Here is a 15451-nt window from a genome sequence, read left to right as displayed (position 1 = left end):
TTGACTGGGTGAAAAATATTTTAAGAGTTATTAATGACTATTCATGACTGTAATTTCATGACCAGAATAGAGTAAATTTAATAGTTTGGACAAATTCTTGGTTTTCATTTGTAAGAAATGAATAGATGAAGGGTTTAAATGATTCAGGTTTGATTCATGATATATGGATCTACAATCATTATGGATTGATATATATGCAGAATATTTGATAATGGTTATTTGATTGACGTTTTCATGATGCTCTGCATCAATAATTATTTTTGCGGAAGGATGGTGACTGTAGGTAATGAAAAATATTTGGGAGGAATTTTCCTTCTCTACAACTCTTTATTTTTCTAAAATTCAAGAAGCACAATTGATCACTATAAACGAAAGATAATACATTGAAGGAAGGAACCAAAACATGTTAAGAAATAATGTCACTACAAGAAGATATTAATTTAGTTTCCATAAAGGATCTCATAGCTAGGTTGTCACCAAAAAAAAAAAGTCACCTTGTAAAGAAAAGACAATGCAAAATAGATAAGAAAGTTGATTACAATTTTTAAAACTACTTGTAATATTTAAGGGGGTTACAAAAGGAAGGATCTTCAAAGAAAATCAAAATTGCATCCTTGAAAGGGGGATAATAGATGGAGGTAAGGTTTATCAATGCAAGTTAATTATGTATAAAGAGAGAAAGTTCATTACTATATTGAATGTATTTATAGTCACAAAAATAAGTTGTAGGATCTACAAGTTGAAGTAAGAAAATAGAATAAATGGGTACTTAAATTACACAAGTATATTGGTACTAAGTGGGTCTATAAGAATAATAGTGGTGGTAATGTTGCATAATGATGTACAAAGTTTCAATTCTTTTGGCCTTGAGAACTCATCTCTTAGCATCAGGAGGGAGTATGCTATTATGTAATGCGTCACTCATCCATACTGCATGTCTAGAAAAAAAAAAGATTCTTAAAGTTTAGGATTCATAAATTTGATATGATGATTTATGCATGGTAAATACAAGAGAAAAACTAGTCCAAATTACTATATTTTTTTATTTGTGATCTCTATAAAGAATTTTCCTTGTGATATTTGAAAAATAGTACGTAATTGAAGAGAAGATAAACTAATGTAATTGAAGACTTTTGTATTAATGAACCAACATAATAGTAGTCTTTATATCTCTCTTGTCTTCTTCAACTTATCTAGCAATATCTTTCTATTTATCTTGTATCTTTGATCATTATCATTTATATTTTATCTATCTATAAAATCATTTATCATTTTATCTAATTATATTTTATCTATCTATAAAATTATTTATCATTTTATCTATTTATATTTTATCTATCTATCTATCTATGTATGTATATATTGTGGAAGTCAAAACATAAAAGTAGGGACTTGACTGAAGTAAGTCCCCAAATAATCCCATAAATTTTCCCTCTTTCTTTGTGTGTGCACAATTTTATCCAAGATACTCAAATGTATAGAGGTTGGTTGAGTTGTATAGATAGGTTTTTTTTCACTATTTTTAAATTAGCATTCTCTATTTGAATTCTATATGAGATGATAACACTATGTTTGGACATCTATTAATCATGCCAACCTTGGCCAAGATGCTCAAATCCTTATCAAATATTCTTTATAATTTTTATTTTCTATTTTTGTAGTTAGAAGGTCATTTTTATTGTTATATTTTTTTATCAATTAGTTTCATTTTAAGAATTTTAACTACTCATCTAATTTGAGTGTATGTAGTGAAATTGATTCTCAAAGGAACACAGTTTTCTTTTTGATAGCTACATTTCCTCCTTTACATTATGTCACCTAATTAAACCAAATTAAGAAATTAAAGGTTTACGATTTTATTTTTTTTGGTTCCAAATGCTACATTAGGGATTTGTGTTAGAATGGACCACACTCCTATCCACTTTATTCAAATAAATAATTTTTTTATGATCATTTGTAAAACATATATATTGATGGTTTCATTCTTGAACCCCTTATATATTAAGGGTTATATATTCATGGAATTGTATACATTATTTTATAGCAATACAAAGGTCTTATATAGTCTTTTTGAATAGATGATAATGTAATGAGAAGAATTATGTATTATTGTCAACATAATTTAGTAATTAACTATGTTATGATGATGTGTTAAGCCTATATTCTTTTTGTTTTATTACCAATAGAATGATTTATTTGTGTCATTTTAGGTATTTAATGAAGTATGTATATTTGTCAAATATAGAATGAATTGATGTTCATTTGCATATAAGATTTATTTGAGTCATTTTACTTATTTTACATATTTATTATAATTTTATTTATTATTTTTTTTAATTTATAGTAATAATTATATTTTTTATACAAAGAATTATATATACGTTAATAAAATTAATTTATAGGATAACATGAAATCTTAGAAAGTCTTATGACTAGTGAGATTTTTACCAATGAGCTACTTACCCTTTCATGATGTAAAATTACAAATTCTATCGAGAAGTGTAATTCAAGTCTAATGCAACCTCTAAGACATATTCATATTAAGATTCCAATGATACCAAATTAAAAAATTTAGACATGATATAAATTAATTTAATATATTTTAGACAAGATAGATTTTTAATTATAATATTTGACTTCTAGTTCTACCTTTCTTTTACTTTATAATAATTTTTTTTTTCTTATGCCTATATAATTAAAAATTATTTTTAAAATATATATATCTAACAATTATTTTACTATAATAAAAAACTTGTCATGACCATTAAACCAATGGGTCTAATTACTAGTTAACAAAATTTATCATCATCAAAGAGTACACAAGATTTTGTGTTCATCTTTATAGCAATGAAAATGTCTATCTTGCATTCATGGTACACTAAATCATAGATGATGTCATTTTACTCTAACTATAATTCATTGAAATAACTAAGTGTCAATGTAATGATTAAATAAATCTAATGTAATTTTCATTTAGTTTGTTCTCCATCATTTGCAGTCACATTTCCTTTCATTTTTTATTTGTCATTTTAAAAAAATTAAGTTTTAGATTTTTTATTAAAAAAATCCCCTTTCATTTTTACTATTTTTTAAAAATAAATTAAACTTCAATATATTTTTCTTACAAAAATAAATTTTCAATAGCGCATACCAGTTTAGGATGAGTAGTCCTATAGGAACTAAGTGGGGAGTAGTCTTAATATAGTGATCATATAATATAAAAACTATTACATTAGAGTGTAAAGTTACTTTGGGAACCAAACATGAATAATTAAATGTTAGGACCATATAGTTGTGATAAGGATGTTTTGTTTTAAAGAATTGGATTGTGAATTGCCCATGATTAAACATGGATTATATTATTTCAATTTGATAATATAAGAGGATTAAATTTTAGTTCCGTCTTTTCTTTTTGTAAAGTATGTTCTTTTCTACATGTTTTTATTTTAAGTATAATGGTAATCAATAAAATTATATGTAATTTTTTTTAATAAATATAATTAGTTACAACATAATATTGATCAAATTATTTCTCATTACTTTTATATATGAATTCCATCAATATAATATTCTAAGAGCATTAATTTAGATGTTGATTGAAAAAAAAAATATATAGATGAGAATTTGAGACATTAACATAATTTATAATAATATAAATTACTTTAGAAACAATGAATATCAATTTGTTTCTCATAACATTGTACGCATATGGAAGGAACAATTTAACTTTGATAAATGAGTTAACCATGATCTTCATTAACATTTTCAAATAAAAATTTAATTTATAAATTAAAATTGATATTTCTTCAACTTTTTAATAATTTTTACTACAATAATTTTTATTTTCATGATGAATATATTTGAATTTAATTATTATTTATAATGAAAATAAAAATAAAAATTTAACAAAAAATAATTAAAATCTTGAAAAAAATAATATAAGAATAAACATTATTAATATTTCATTAATTTTGAGAAACATCAATAAAACACAACTAAGCTTATCAGAGTAGGATGTGAATGTTGGATAGCAAATTATAAAAGACTGATTTGCACAATATACCGCTTTAGAAAAGACTTGACATGTCTTTTTTAGGAGCTTTGACTATTCTCCGCACAAAATGGCACACCTACAACTGAACTGAAAAAATACAAATCCACATAACATAGTGTGTTTCCACCAATTTCTTACATTTTTATAAGATTGTCATAATGAGTTATTAATAATGAGTTATTAATATCTGATAAACAAAAATCTTACAAAAATCCGTCATAATATGCGAATTTGAAATTTTGCATAAACGTATACTTCATTACCATTTTGTGTGGCATATAAACACATTGTTTTTGAGGAGGCCAGGGTTAAAGATATAATTTTTTTTGAAAACATATTAATTTTTCTTCCCTTGTGTCTCATGAACATCAATGAAATTCCTTTATTCATTCAGTCGTCAAGAATAATTACAAAGAACGCGTGCAGAGACCAAGAACGGAGTGCGGTCAGTACGCTGTCAAAGCTATCTTTGTTTGGTGCCTTCTACAAATTTGTCTGTACTTTTTACGTTGTATGGCTAAGGCTATGGAATTGGTAGATTAAGATGCAGACGCCCGGTCAGTCAAATTTGTCTATACTTTTTACGTTGTATGGCTAAGGCTATTTGTCTATATTTTCACTAGAGTCTTCACTGCAAAAAATATCTTGAAGAGGACCTTAATGGAGTTGGTAGATTAAGATGCAGACGCCCGGTCAGTCACTTTATCTAGTCGTCATGAATAATTATCTAGAAAGAACGCGTGAATGGCGAAATATGTCAAATTTCAAAATTCATTTACGGCACTACGTGGGCCTTGTCCTTCGCTGCGTAGCCTGTTCATTTCCTATTTAAATTCGGAAATATACTACAAACATAGGGCCATCTGCGCCCTACTTAGAAGCAATTGTTTAGAAAAATACAAACGCTACAATGATTATTAATGAATCAGCCATGATGTATTTGTTCCTAGTAATTTCTGTGCTTTTTGCAGCGCATTATTAATGAATCAGCCATGATGTAATTGCTGTGCTTTTTGCAGCGCATTACTGCAGTTCACTTGCAGTGAATGGTGGAGATACGCTTTTCTTAGGGGCTTCACTCACTCGAAATCAGACCACAATGTCAAAGAATGGCACGTTCGCATTTGGTTTTTTCAGTCCGAGAGTAACGAATAACTGGTACATTGGCATCTGGTACGCACGAAACTCTCAAAAGGCCATAGTTTGGGTGGCTAACAGAGAGAATCCAGTCAGAAGCATACCCGATGTTCTGGAATTTTCAAGTGATGGTTATCTTAGACTGTTTGATAGAAATGGCCGGTCAGTTTGGTTAGCTGATATTGGCCAGAAAGGATCACGAAGAGTGATAATGGACTCTGGTAATTTTATTATGCTGTACGCCTACAACGTGTCTGCGATTGTTTGGGAGAGTTTCGCGCATCCGACAGATACATGGTTGCCTGGCATGAAGATGTGGAAAGGCATGAACCTAACTTCCTGGAAGAGGTCTTCAGATCCTGCAAGCGGGCTCTTCTTTTCCGAAAGGACATGTCTTCAGGAAATACGCGGGTGATGATGGTATATAACAACACTGTTCCATATTTGTCCAGTGGAGAATGGACGGGGGATTTTTTTGCTAACGAGCCCGTAATGGAAAGTTCGAACAAATTTCAAGCGTCCTGTGTGAGGCTTTCTCCTTCAAGAATATACATTAGTTTTGTTATTAACCAGATAGATCATATCCTCACGGGACGGTTCCTGTTACCTGAGAATGGCGGATTTGAATTTTACTACTTGATGGATGATGGTGGATGGAGTCTAAGGTCGTTGACATACCGAGGTGAATGCACTGACTATTAAATCTGCGAATGATGTGTGTAGTTGTGTCCAGGGTTTCACGCCCAAGAACGGCTCTCAAGGTTGGTGGTCAAGCGGGTGTACACGGCGAAGGCCCCTGCATTGCTCTGTCATAGAGGGCACAAAAAAGAACCAATACCTGTCCGAAAAAAAAGCTGTCTTCTACAAAAACGAGCAGACACAACAAGGCTACCGTACTTCTTGTCTCAACAATTGCTCCTGCACAGCCTTTGCTCTCGCTATTTCGGATCCATTCGGAATTCACATTTCATCGGAGGGCCAATCCGTCTTCATTAGGCTGGCTGCATCTGAGTTGCGAAACTGCACATCGGAGCGAAGGATCAAAGCCTCTGCACTTGCTGCTTCAGCTCTGCTGCCGCATCCTTTATTGCTGTTTCAGCTCTGCTGTTGGTAGCATTTTTCTGTGGAAACGTCGAGGACTGTTGAAGAAGAAAGTGGAAGAGGAGGTACCAATGTCGCTCAAAAAGTTCACTTACAAAGAGCTGCGAACTGCAACAGATAATTTCAAGCATAAGTTGGGTAGCGGAGCATTCGGCTCTGTGTTCAAAGGAACCCTGCCAGACAGCACGCTTGTTGCGGTTAAAAGATTAGAGGGTTCTACGCAAGCAGAGAAACAATTCCGTGAAGAAATAATCACCACTGTCTGAATACAGCATGTGAATTTGGTCAGGCTGTGGGGATTCTGCGTAGAGCATTCACGAAATTTACTGGTGTACGCCTACATGCCCAACGGATCCCTAAACTCCTTCCTCTTCTCTAAGTTGGAGGACCCGGTTTGAGATCACAGTGGGCACTGCACGAGGATTAGTTTATCTGCATGAGGAATGCAGGGATCGCATTATTCACTTCTATATCAAGCCTGAAACCATTCTTCTGGATGGCGATTTCAGCCCCAAGATGGGAGATTTTGGGCTAGCGAAGCTGGTAGGTAGAGAATTCAGCCGCATCCTGACGACCACAAGAGGAACTCGGGGGTACTTGGCTCCCAAGTGGATCTCCGGCCTTCCTATCACTCCCAAGGCTGACGTATACAGTTTTGGCGTGAAATTGTTGGAGATTATATCCAGCCGAAGAAATCTGGATTTAAAAGTTGATGATTGCAGATTCTACTTTCCTACCTGGGCTTCATCCCAAGTTCAGAAAGGAAACATAATAGAGATTGCGGATGCAAGGATAGTGAGTGAAGCAAACGTCGAAGAGGTGAGAAGAGCCGCTTTGGTGGCTGGGTTGTGCATTCAAGACGATGAGAATCATAGGCCGAGCATGAGTGAAGTAGTGAAGATTTTGGAAGGCACGATGGAGGCTCCGATGCCACAAATTCCGAGATTTCTACACGTGCTAGTTGATCAGGTAGACGATGAGGACAGCGATAGCTTCTGTAAACTCCCTTCCATATCAAGTTCTTCCGTACCCGCAAAATAGTAGCTGGTTTTAAGGGAAAGGTTTATGGTAGATGTCTACCATATCTAGAGGAGGAACCTAATTTCATGTTTTCTAATTAGTCATATTTATGTAGGATTGGTTCTCTCTTCAAATTGTGTATATTGTTTTCAAGGTTTTAGATCACACTTAATAATATAGGATAAAGAAGAAGAGAATAAAGAAATATTATTTTTATTTATGAATATTAAAAATTATGTACATTTATTTATGAAATATTTATTCTAACATCTTTTTATTTCTTGAGCATTCTTTCATCTTGATGATGGATCACAGAGTGTGATGCAAAACATTGATGCAAAAATCAAACACAATCAAAATCATAAGCAATAACAACAGATATCATGGATTGTGGAAAAATAATTTGTTTAATTGTATACATTTTTTTATGAACTTCCTTACATTTTTAACAAGGATAGAATTTCTAATTAGCAAAATTTATTTCTAGATTAATAAATATTTTTCAAAAAGAATTGAGAAAAAAATATTAAAAATTTAAATCACCATTTTTTTAATATATAATTTTCTTTCCGAATCTATATTTTATGTTGCTTTTGATTGTTTTCCTTCTATACAATTTTTTTTTTTTGATCGGTAATTGTTGTATTTGTATTCATATCAAAAAGTAATACAAAAACCATGATGTATTAATAGAGATTGATCATCTCCCTTAGAGTTCAGCAAATTCAAAAGATTATATATCTAATTTCCTTTCCTCTAGTAATTTGTCTCTAAACCCTCTCAAATTTACATTTGCAGATATACATAAATACATAACATAAATATACAACCATCGTGCCAAAAAATGAAAAAGCCACCTGCATGTTAACAACTTTTACCTTGCTAGCACAATCGCCTTGCCTTTCCCACTAGAAGAACCCCCTTGTTTGTTCACTGTTCTCAGTTGCTCATCATCCACATGCGTCTTTGAAATCACCTTCTAAATAGATATTGGCAATTCTCAATAATCTCGCCAATTAAACAAGTGGTGCAACTTTAGCCTCTACAACATTGCTTGTACCCTTTCCTAGATTTTGGAAACATTTGGCAATCAAATTTCCTTTGCCATCTCTTGCAATACATCCTGCACTTGAAGGACTCAAATTGCCCTTAGTTGCACCATCAAAGTTAATCTTAACCCATCCTTGATCTAGAGGTTTCCATACAGTCTTTTTATCTAAACTATGATAAAGATTAACCCTTGAAAGCCCATTAATGGGCTTCCTTCTATACAATATTAAAACAATGTTCATTGAAATTTACAAATCTTTACGTTTTTATTACAATAAAAAAATTCAAAACTAATAAATAATTTTGATAAGACAATGAAATTTTTATAGATAAAATAGTATTTAAAGAATTATAATTCTAATGTCAACTTTGTTGTAAACATCAAAGTGTTTAAAAGTAATAGATAGTTTGTTTAACCATGCAAATGAAAAATATGCTCATTTTTACTTCTTATTTACCCTTCCTTTACATTTAAATGTCGTCATGAGATATTTTAATTATAGAATCAAATACATGGAAAATAATAAACATATATTTTCATATTAATATATTATGCAAAAATCTAATTGACTACATTATTCACTAGCATTTATAATAGGCTATCACCTTTAAACTTCTACAACCATCTTTCCCTTGAGAATCTAACTATAATGAAAAAACTTATTGAGAAGAAAAAGAACACATAAAGAAACAAATAGATTGCATTTCTACTAATTAGAGCACATAAATTACATTCTCATTATATTCATTTGTTGTAAAAAAATCTAATGACTTTGCAATGTATGTGCATTATTGTTATTTCAAATATTTGTTATGAATGGTGAGGTAAGAAACACTAAGAGACAATAGGTAATAGGAAACTATAGGTTCTATGAGAACAATTTCTCTAACAATAATTCAATAATTAATTTATTATAATATCTCCATAGACTAATTATAATGATTACTTTTCAATGTCCCCATAATCTTAATACATGGATACTTGTAGAAAGTCTTGTTAAGTACCCATTTTAAATAATTTATTCACTAATACATTGGTAGACATTCAAAATAATCCCCCCTAAATGACAACCATTAAATATTCACTTGAACTCTCATAATCCTAGAATCTTCTATGATATATAAACTCAATATCACATAAAGCCTTGGTGAAAAGAATAACTAACAGGTCATATGCCCCACAATAATGAAGATAAATCACCTATTGATGTATGAAGTACATATAGATGGATGAAATACCTAATATTATGGTTTTGTACCTCTATATGTTTGTTCTAGTAAGAAATATATTCTTGGATTTAAAAAGTGGCACCTTGACATCAGATTGAAGAAAAGAAGGTCCTATTTGATATTGTTTAAGTATTGAAGAATATTGCATCAACAAGTTATTTATTTAGCTATCTCATTTTCTACTATATATTTATCCATTGTAGTTGATAAAGTAATACTATATTACTTTTTATTACAAAATGAAATGGGGCTATAAAAATGCTAGACATATTTGATATCGTGAGTAAAGTGAGGGCGGCGGATGAATTAGTTTACTATAAAAAATTAGAATTATAGCATATCATCACCTTTGAACCAGAGAAAAAAGAAACCAACACAATGAAAGATAGAACGTGAAAGCGCAATACACAAAACATCAATATTTTTGACGTGGAAAACCCGGTAAAGGGAAAAACCACGATGATAAATCCTACCCACAGTCAAATAATACTTCTACAAAAATATTTAAAATAATTACAATGGGGATTGCACTTGCAATCAGGCTAACTACCTAGAGCTCACTGCTCATCACAAAAAGAAGCCTCACAGTCTTACATAAACATCGAACTGCAATCTATAAAGAATGAACTGTGAAAGTAGCATCTACTAATGCTTGATATAGTTCTGGTTAAGCACAAATATCTGCCCTGCAATATAAAACCTTCCCAAACCTTCAATGAATGATATAACCTTGTTCGCACATAAAATACTCTCTGATAATATAGACATAACCATCCCATAACCATCCATGCCAATCACATGAATAAGTCACCTATAAATATAGATCATCAACCTTATTGACAAGGTTGGATAATCCCTAAACCCATAAACCCATAATTACCAAAATTACATCACACATTACCAGCAGACCAATATAATGATTTCCATTACATATCATGGACCTAAATCCAGTAATCAAATAATTATATCCATTGGGAAGTCTGCTAAGACCAAAATCCAACATGCTTCACCAACTGGTAGAAACCCTCAGTGAAATAACAAAAAGTTTAATTGGATCCAAATAGGACCATCATAACAACACGCTAGCAAATGGAAAGTTGCCAAACTGCTAGAAAATGATCAAGAAGCACCTCCAACACAATAGAAACCATTGCCATAAGACAAACCAAAATTGATTAACCAAATCACCAAATAACGCTTACCGGTAAAGCTAACCGATACCAGGAAATACCAACCAAGAACAAAAGTGGTAGCAACTGGAGCACCAAATCATGAACCAAAAAAATTTGGTAAGAATATAACCATCCAAAATAAGCACCTAAAAATGATTCTAGAGATCTAATCATACCGGATCAGAATCATAGAAAAAACCAAGATGATCACCAAGACTAACTGAGATAGGTCCAATCGGGATAGCCTGCAATCGGGATACAGTGTTGACATCAATGACAACACTAAACCAAATCCAACATATTGCCAACAATCTCCCCCTTTGGCATTGATGGCAACACTAAATGTAAAACCCATCCAAGTGCCAAGGAATGCCAATGATCTCCAAATGATTGATCTAAAATATCTCTCCCCCTTTGATTAACTGCTTTTCACATGTATACCATCTCTCCCCCTTTGAAATAAATGAAAAAGGATGGATACCAAACAAATAATACTGAACCAAATAGCTAACTACTCTCCTTGAGTAGCAGCATCATCTCATCAACCCAGATCAAAAAAATATGTTTGATAAGCTCATTAGATTGATACATCCCTACATCTCTAAGTCTCTTCTGGTAGGTTGGTAACCCCCAACTAATCTCTGAGATATTCAAAAGTGTCTATAGGAAATAGTTTGGCTACAATATCTGCAATCTATTCCTTAGTAGGCACATAAACTAATTTGACTTCCTTTGCTTCAACCTTTTCCTTCAAGAAATTATACTTTATAGAAATTTGTTTTGATTTGGAATGAAATATTGAATTCTGTGACATATAAATAGCAACAACATTATCATAGTGAATAAAAATAGGTTCATCATAACTTATCCCTATATCTTTCAACATCTGTTTCATCCATAAAATCTAAGTAGAGTTGGTAGCAGCAGCTACATATTTCACTTTAGCGGTAGATAATGAAGTGCATGATTATTTCTTGTTAAGCCATGAAACAAACTTCTTCTCAAGAAAGAATGCACTGCCAGTAGTGCTCTTCTTGTCATCCACATCTCTTTCCCAATCAAAACCTATATAGGCACATAGTGTGAAGTCATCATTCTTTGGATACCATAACCCAAATTTTGTTGTACCTACCAAATATCTGAATATCCTCTTGATAGCAATATCATGAGTTTCTCTAGGATCTAACTAAAATATAGAGGCAATACAAACACCATTCATTATATCAGGTCTATTCTAAGTTAAGTACAACAAACCACTAATCATTGATTTGTATCTACTTGCATTCACTTTAGAAGATTCATCATCCTTTGACAATTTGCAAGCAGTTATCATAGGAGTACCGACAGGTTTAGAGTTCTCAAGTCCAAATTTCTTAAGTAACTCCTTCACATATTTAGTTTGACAAATTAAAATACCTTTATCAGTCTGGATAATCTGCAAAACTAAGACAAATTTTATCTCACCAATCATAGAAATTTCAAATTTATTCTTCATATCATCAGCAAATTTCATGAATAAACTATCTTCTCCTCCAAAAATTATGTCATCCACAAAGACTTCAATAATCAATATGCTATCATGCTTAATTTTATAATATAAGTTACTATCAACATTACCTTTTCTAAAACCAAGATTTAAAATATACTTATCCAATCTAGCATACCATGCTCTAGGGGCCTATTTTAGTCCATATAGATATTTCTTTAGTTTGCAAACCATGTCCTTATCTTCTGATAAATAAAATCTATTAGGTTTTTCAATACATAATTCCTCTTCAAGATCTCCATTAAAAAATGTCCATTTGACATCTATCTAATATACTTTATAGTTCTTTTATTCATCATAATCAAGAAAAAGTCTCACCGCTTCAATTCTAGCAACCAGGGCATAAGTATCACCATAATCAATTCCTTCTTCCTATGAATAACCTTTTCAAATCAATTTATCATTGTTCCTCACAAATTGATCTTTCTCATTTAACTTATTCCTGAAAACCCATTTAGTTATGGAATAATATTATTATCTTTAGGTCTAGGAACTAGTTCCCATGTATTATTATTTTCTATCTGATCTAATTCCTCTTCCATTGCTTTAATCCAATTTTCATCCTTTCTAGCTTTACTAAATGATTCTGGTTCAATTTGAGGAATTAAGTATACCTCTTTAGTAGCTAATATTCTTCTAGTCATCACACCTTTCCTTTTATCTCCAATGATCCGATCTTCATAATGATTTAGTTTCACATACCTGGGAGTCTTTGAATTTTCTTGATTTTTTGACTCTTTATGTTGTTCATATGTCACTGTTGAATTTTGTGATGTTACCGAATTGACAAGGTCACTGTTTTGAACCAATTCTTGCATTACCAGTTCAGGTCTGATATATTCATCTTTTGGTCCATAGTCATATGATCTAATCTGATTAGTGCCATGTTCATCCACCTTGATATTTATGCTTTCAATTATCGTATTCAATCTTTTGTTAAACTCGCCACCTTGATCCAATCTTAAACATTTTATCTTTAGTCTTGTCTGAGTTGTAACCATAGATTTAAATATTTTAAATTTCTCAAGAGCTTCATATTTTTCTTTCAAAAATGCTACCCACATCATTCTAGAATAATCATCAATAAGTAACAGAAAATATCTATCACCTTGAAAGCTTTTATTCCTTGTTGGTCCACATAAATTAGTATGAATAAGATCAAGAATTTCATTAGATTTATCATGTATACTTCTTAAATAAGTTCTAACTTTCTTACCGCTTTGAAATTCTCTACATACCGGATTTTGAGGTTGAAAAATCTAGAGAAAATCTCTGACATCTTATGTTGAACTGATCTTCACTATGCAATCAAAATTTACATGACACATCCTTTTATGCCATTACCAACTTTCATTAATCTGAGCAATCAAGCAAGCTTTCTCACTGGAGTTCAAATGAAAGATGCTACCTTTAGTTTGAGTTCCAGAAGCAAATTCCAATCCAAATCTATTGATGATCTTACATTTTTCATCAATGAATTACAAATAAAATCCTTTATCCACCATTTGACCTACACTTAAAAGATTATGCTTTAAGCCTTCAACATAATAAACATTATCATTATTATTCTTACCATCCAATGAGATTGTTCATTTTCCTTTGATCCTACATGCCTTGTTGTCTCCAAATCTGACTAGTCTGCCATCAAATTCTTGCAATGTTAGAAATTTTCTCTTGTCACCAGTCGTGTGATGTGAACATCCACTGTTTATAACCCATTCAACATTTTATTCAATTTTAGCAGCCAAAGCCTTTTCCTCAATATGAGTTGCTTGAATGACAGGTCATCATCATCATCATCATCATCATCATCATCATCATCATCATCAGTAATACCAAAATCATAATCACCAGCATAATGGCATGATTTATTCTTATTCCTTCTAAATCTAGGTCTGCTCTAATATTCAAGATTAGGCTTATAACTCTTTACAAATCTTTCATGGTTCCTAGAAGCTCTTTCAGGGCATTTAGAAGCAAAAATATTATGATTTCCATAAACCCATAAACCCATAATTACAAAAATTACATCACACGATAGTAACAAACCAATATTATGATTTCCATTACATAGCATGGACCTAATTCAAGTAACCAAATAATTATATCTATCGGGAATTCCGCTAAGAACAAAATCCAACATGCTTCACCAACCGATAGAAACCCTCAATGAAATAACAGAAAGTTTAACTGGATCCAAATGAGACCATCATAACAACATGCCAAAAAATACAAAGTTATCAAATAGCTAGAACATGATCAGGAAGGACCTTAAACATAATAGAAACCATTCCCATAAGTTAGACCGAAATTGACTAACCAAATCGCCAAATAACGCTTACCGGTAAAGCTAACCGATACCAATAAATACCAATCGGGATCAAAAGAGATAGCAATTAGAGCACCAAATTATGAAACAATAGAATGTGGCAAGAATATAACCATCTAGAATAAGCATCCAAAACCGATTCCAGAGATCTAATCATAGTAGATCAGAATCATAGCCAAAACCAAGATGATCACTGAGACTAACCGAGATAGGTCTAACCAGGATAGCTTCCAACTGGGATACAATGTTGACATCAATGACAACACTAAACCAAATCCAGAATAATGCCAACAAACAAAGATAGAGAACATATCTTGCGGTAGATTTTTAGTCATCCACATAACCTGCCCAATCCAAATTAGAATAACCTATAAATCTTAGGTCTCCAAGAAAAGACTTATATAACACTTAGATTAGTATTGATATTTTCTATTAGATAAAAATTTTGTATAGAGAATTCCCTCCTTTCATGACTATCCTTGGCCACTAGTCTTACCATTTATTTTTTAATTATTTCATAAAACATGAACCGTTTTTTTTCTAGACTACAAGAATCAAGTATAACAGACCTTGTAAATTGTAGCATGCTTGGTAAAAAATTTCACCTGTCTAGTGAGATCGACTTGACACATCATTCGATACAACATTCGTTGGGGGGATATTGAACCTCATGACCTCATATTTTACCATAGGAAGCTCTTTCCAATTGATCTAGACCCTTAACCTTTCATAAACCATGAATTTAGTCTTGTACAATGACTTATTTTTTACCATATTCTCTCTTGGAAACATCCACTAATTCCCATGTTTTT

The 15451-nt window shown here is 31.7% G+C and overlaps 2 protein-coding genes across 2 annotated transcripts; both read left to right on the top strand.

The window, feature by feature from the left end:
* The first annotated feature begins 4798 nt into the window (after positions 1 to 4798).
* LOC131076063 (G-type lectin S-receptor-like serine/threonine-protein kinase At2g19130) lies at positions 4799 to 6558 on the top strand. The gene is made up of 5 exons (XM_059212809.1): positions 4799 to 4869; positions 5045 to 5539; positions 5644 to 5840; positions 5925 to 6084; positions 6291 to 6558. Exons 1-5 carry the CDS (start codon positions 4799 to 4801, stop codon positions 6556 to 6558), a joined length of 1191 nt encoding a protein of 396 aa, XP_059068792.1.
* Positions 6559 to 6808: 250 nt separating this feature from the next.
* Positions 6809 to 7333, top strand: LOC131859232 (G-type lectin S-receptor-like serine/threonine-protein kinase At2g19130). The gene has a single exon (XM_059212808.1). The coding sequence runs from the start codon at positions 6809 to 6811 to the stop codon at positions 7331 to 7333; it is 525 nt and encodes a 174-aa protein (XP_059068791.1).
* Positions 7334 to 15451: the final 8118 nt, after the last annotated feature.

The sequence above is a fragment of the Cryptomeria japonica genome, chromosome 10, assembly GCF_030272615.1.
Source record: "Cryptomeria japonica chromosome 10, Sugi_1.0, whole genome shotgun sequence".
Classification (NCBI taxonomy): domain Eukaryota; kingdom Viridiplantae; phylum Streptophyta; class Pinopsida; order Cupressales; family Cupressaceae; genus Cryptomeria; species Cryptomeria japonica.
Note: the sequence above shows the minus strand (reverse complement) of the source record. Positions and strands in the feature narration are given on the sequence as shown.

Coding starts and splice junctions, on each gene's coding strand:
- LOC131076063 (XM_059212809.1), top strand. CDS start 4,799: ATGGCGAAATATGTCAAATTTCAAAATTCATTTACGGCACTACGTGGG. Junction 4,870..5,044: donor TGTCCTTCGCTGCGTAGCCT/GTTCATTTCCTA, acceptor TTAATGAATCAG/CCATGATGTAATTGCTGTGC. Junction 6,085..6,290: donor GCAGACACAACAAGGCTACC/GTACTTCTTGTC, acceptor TTGCTGTTTCAG/CTCTGCTGTTGGTAGCATTT.
- LOC131859232 (XM_059212808.1), top strand. CDS start 6,809: ATGGGAGATTTTGGGCTAGCGAAGCTGGTAGGTAGAGAATTCAGCCGC.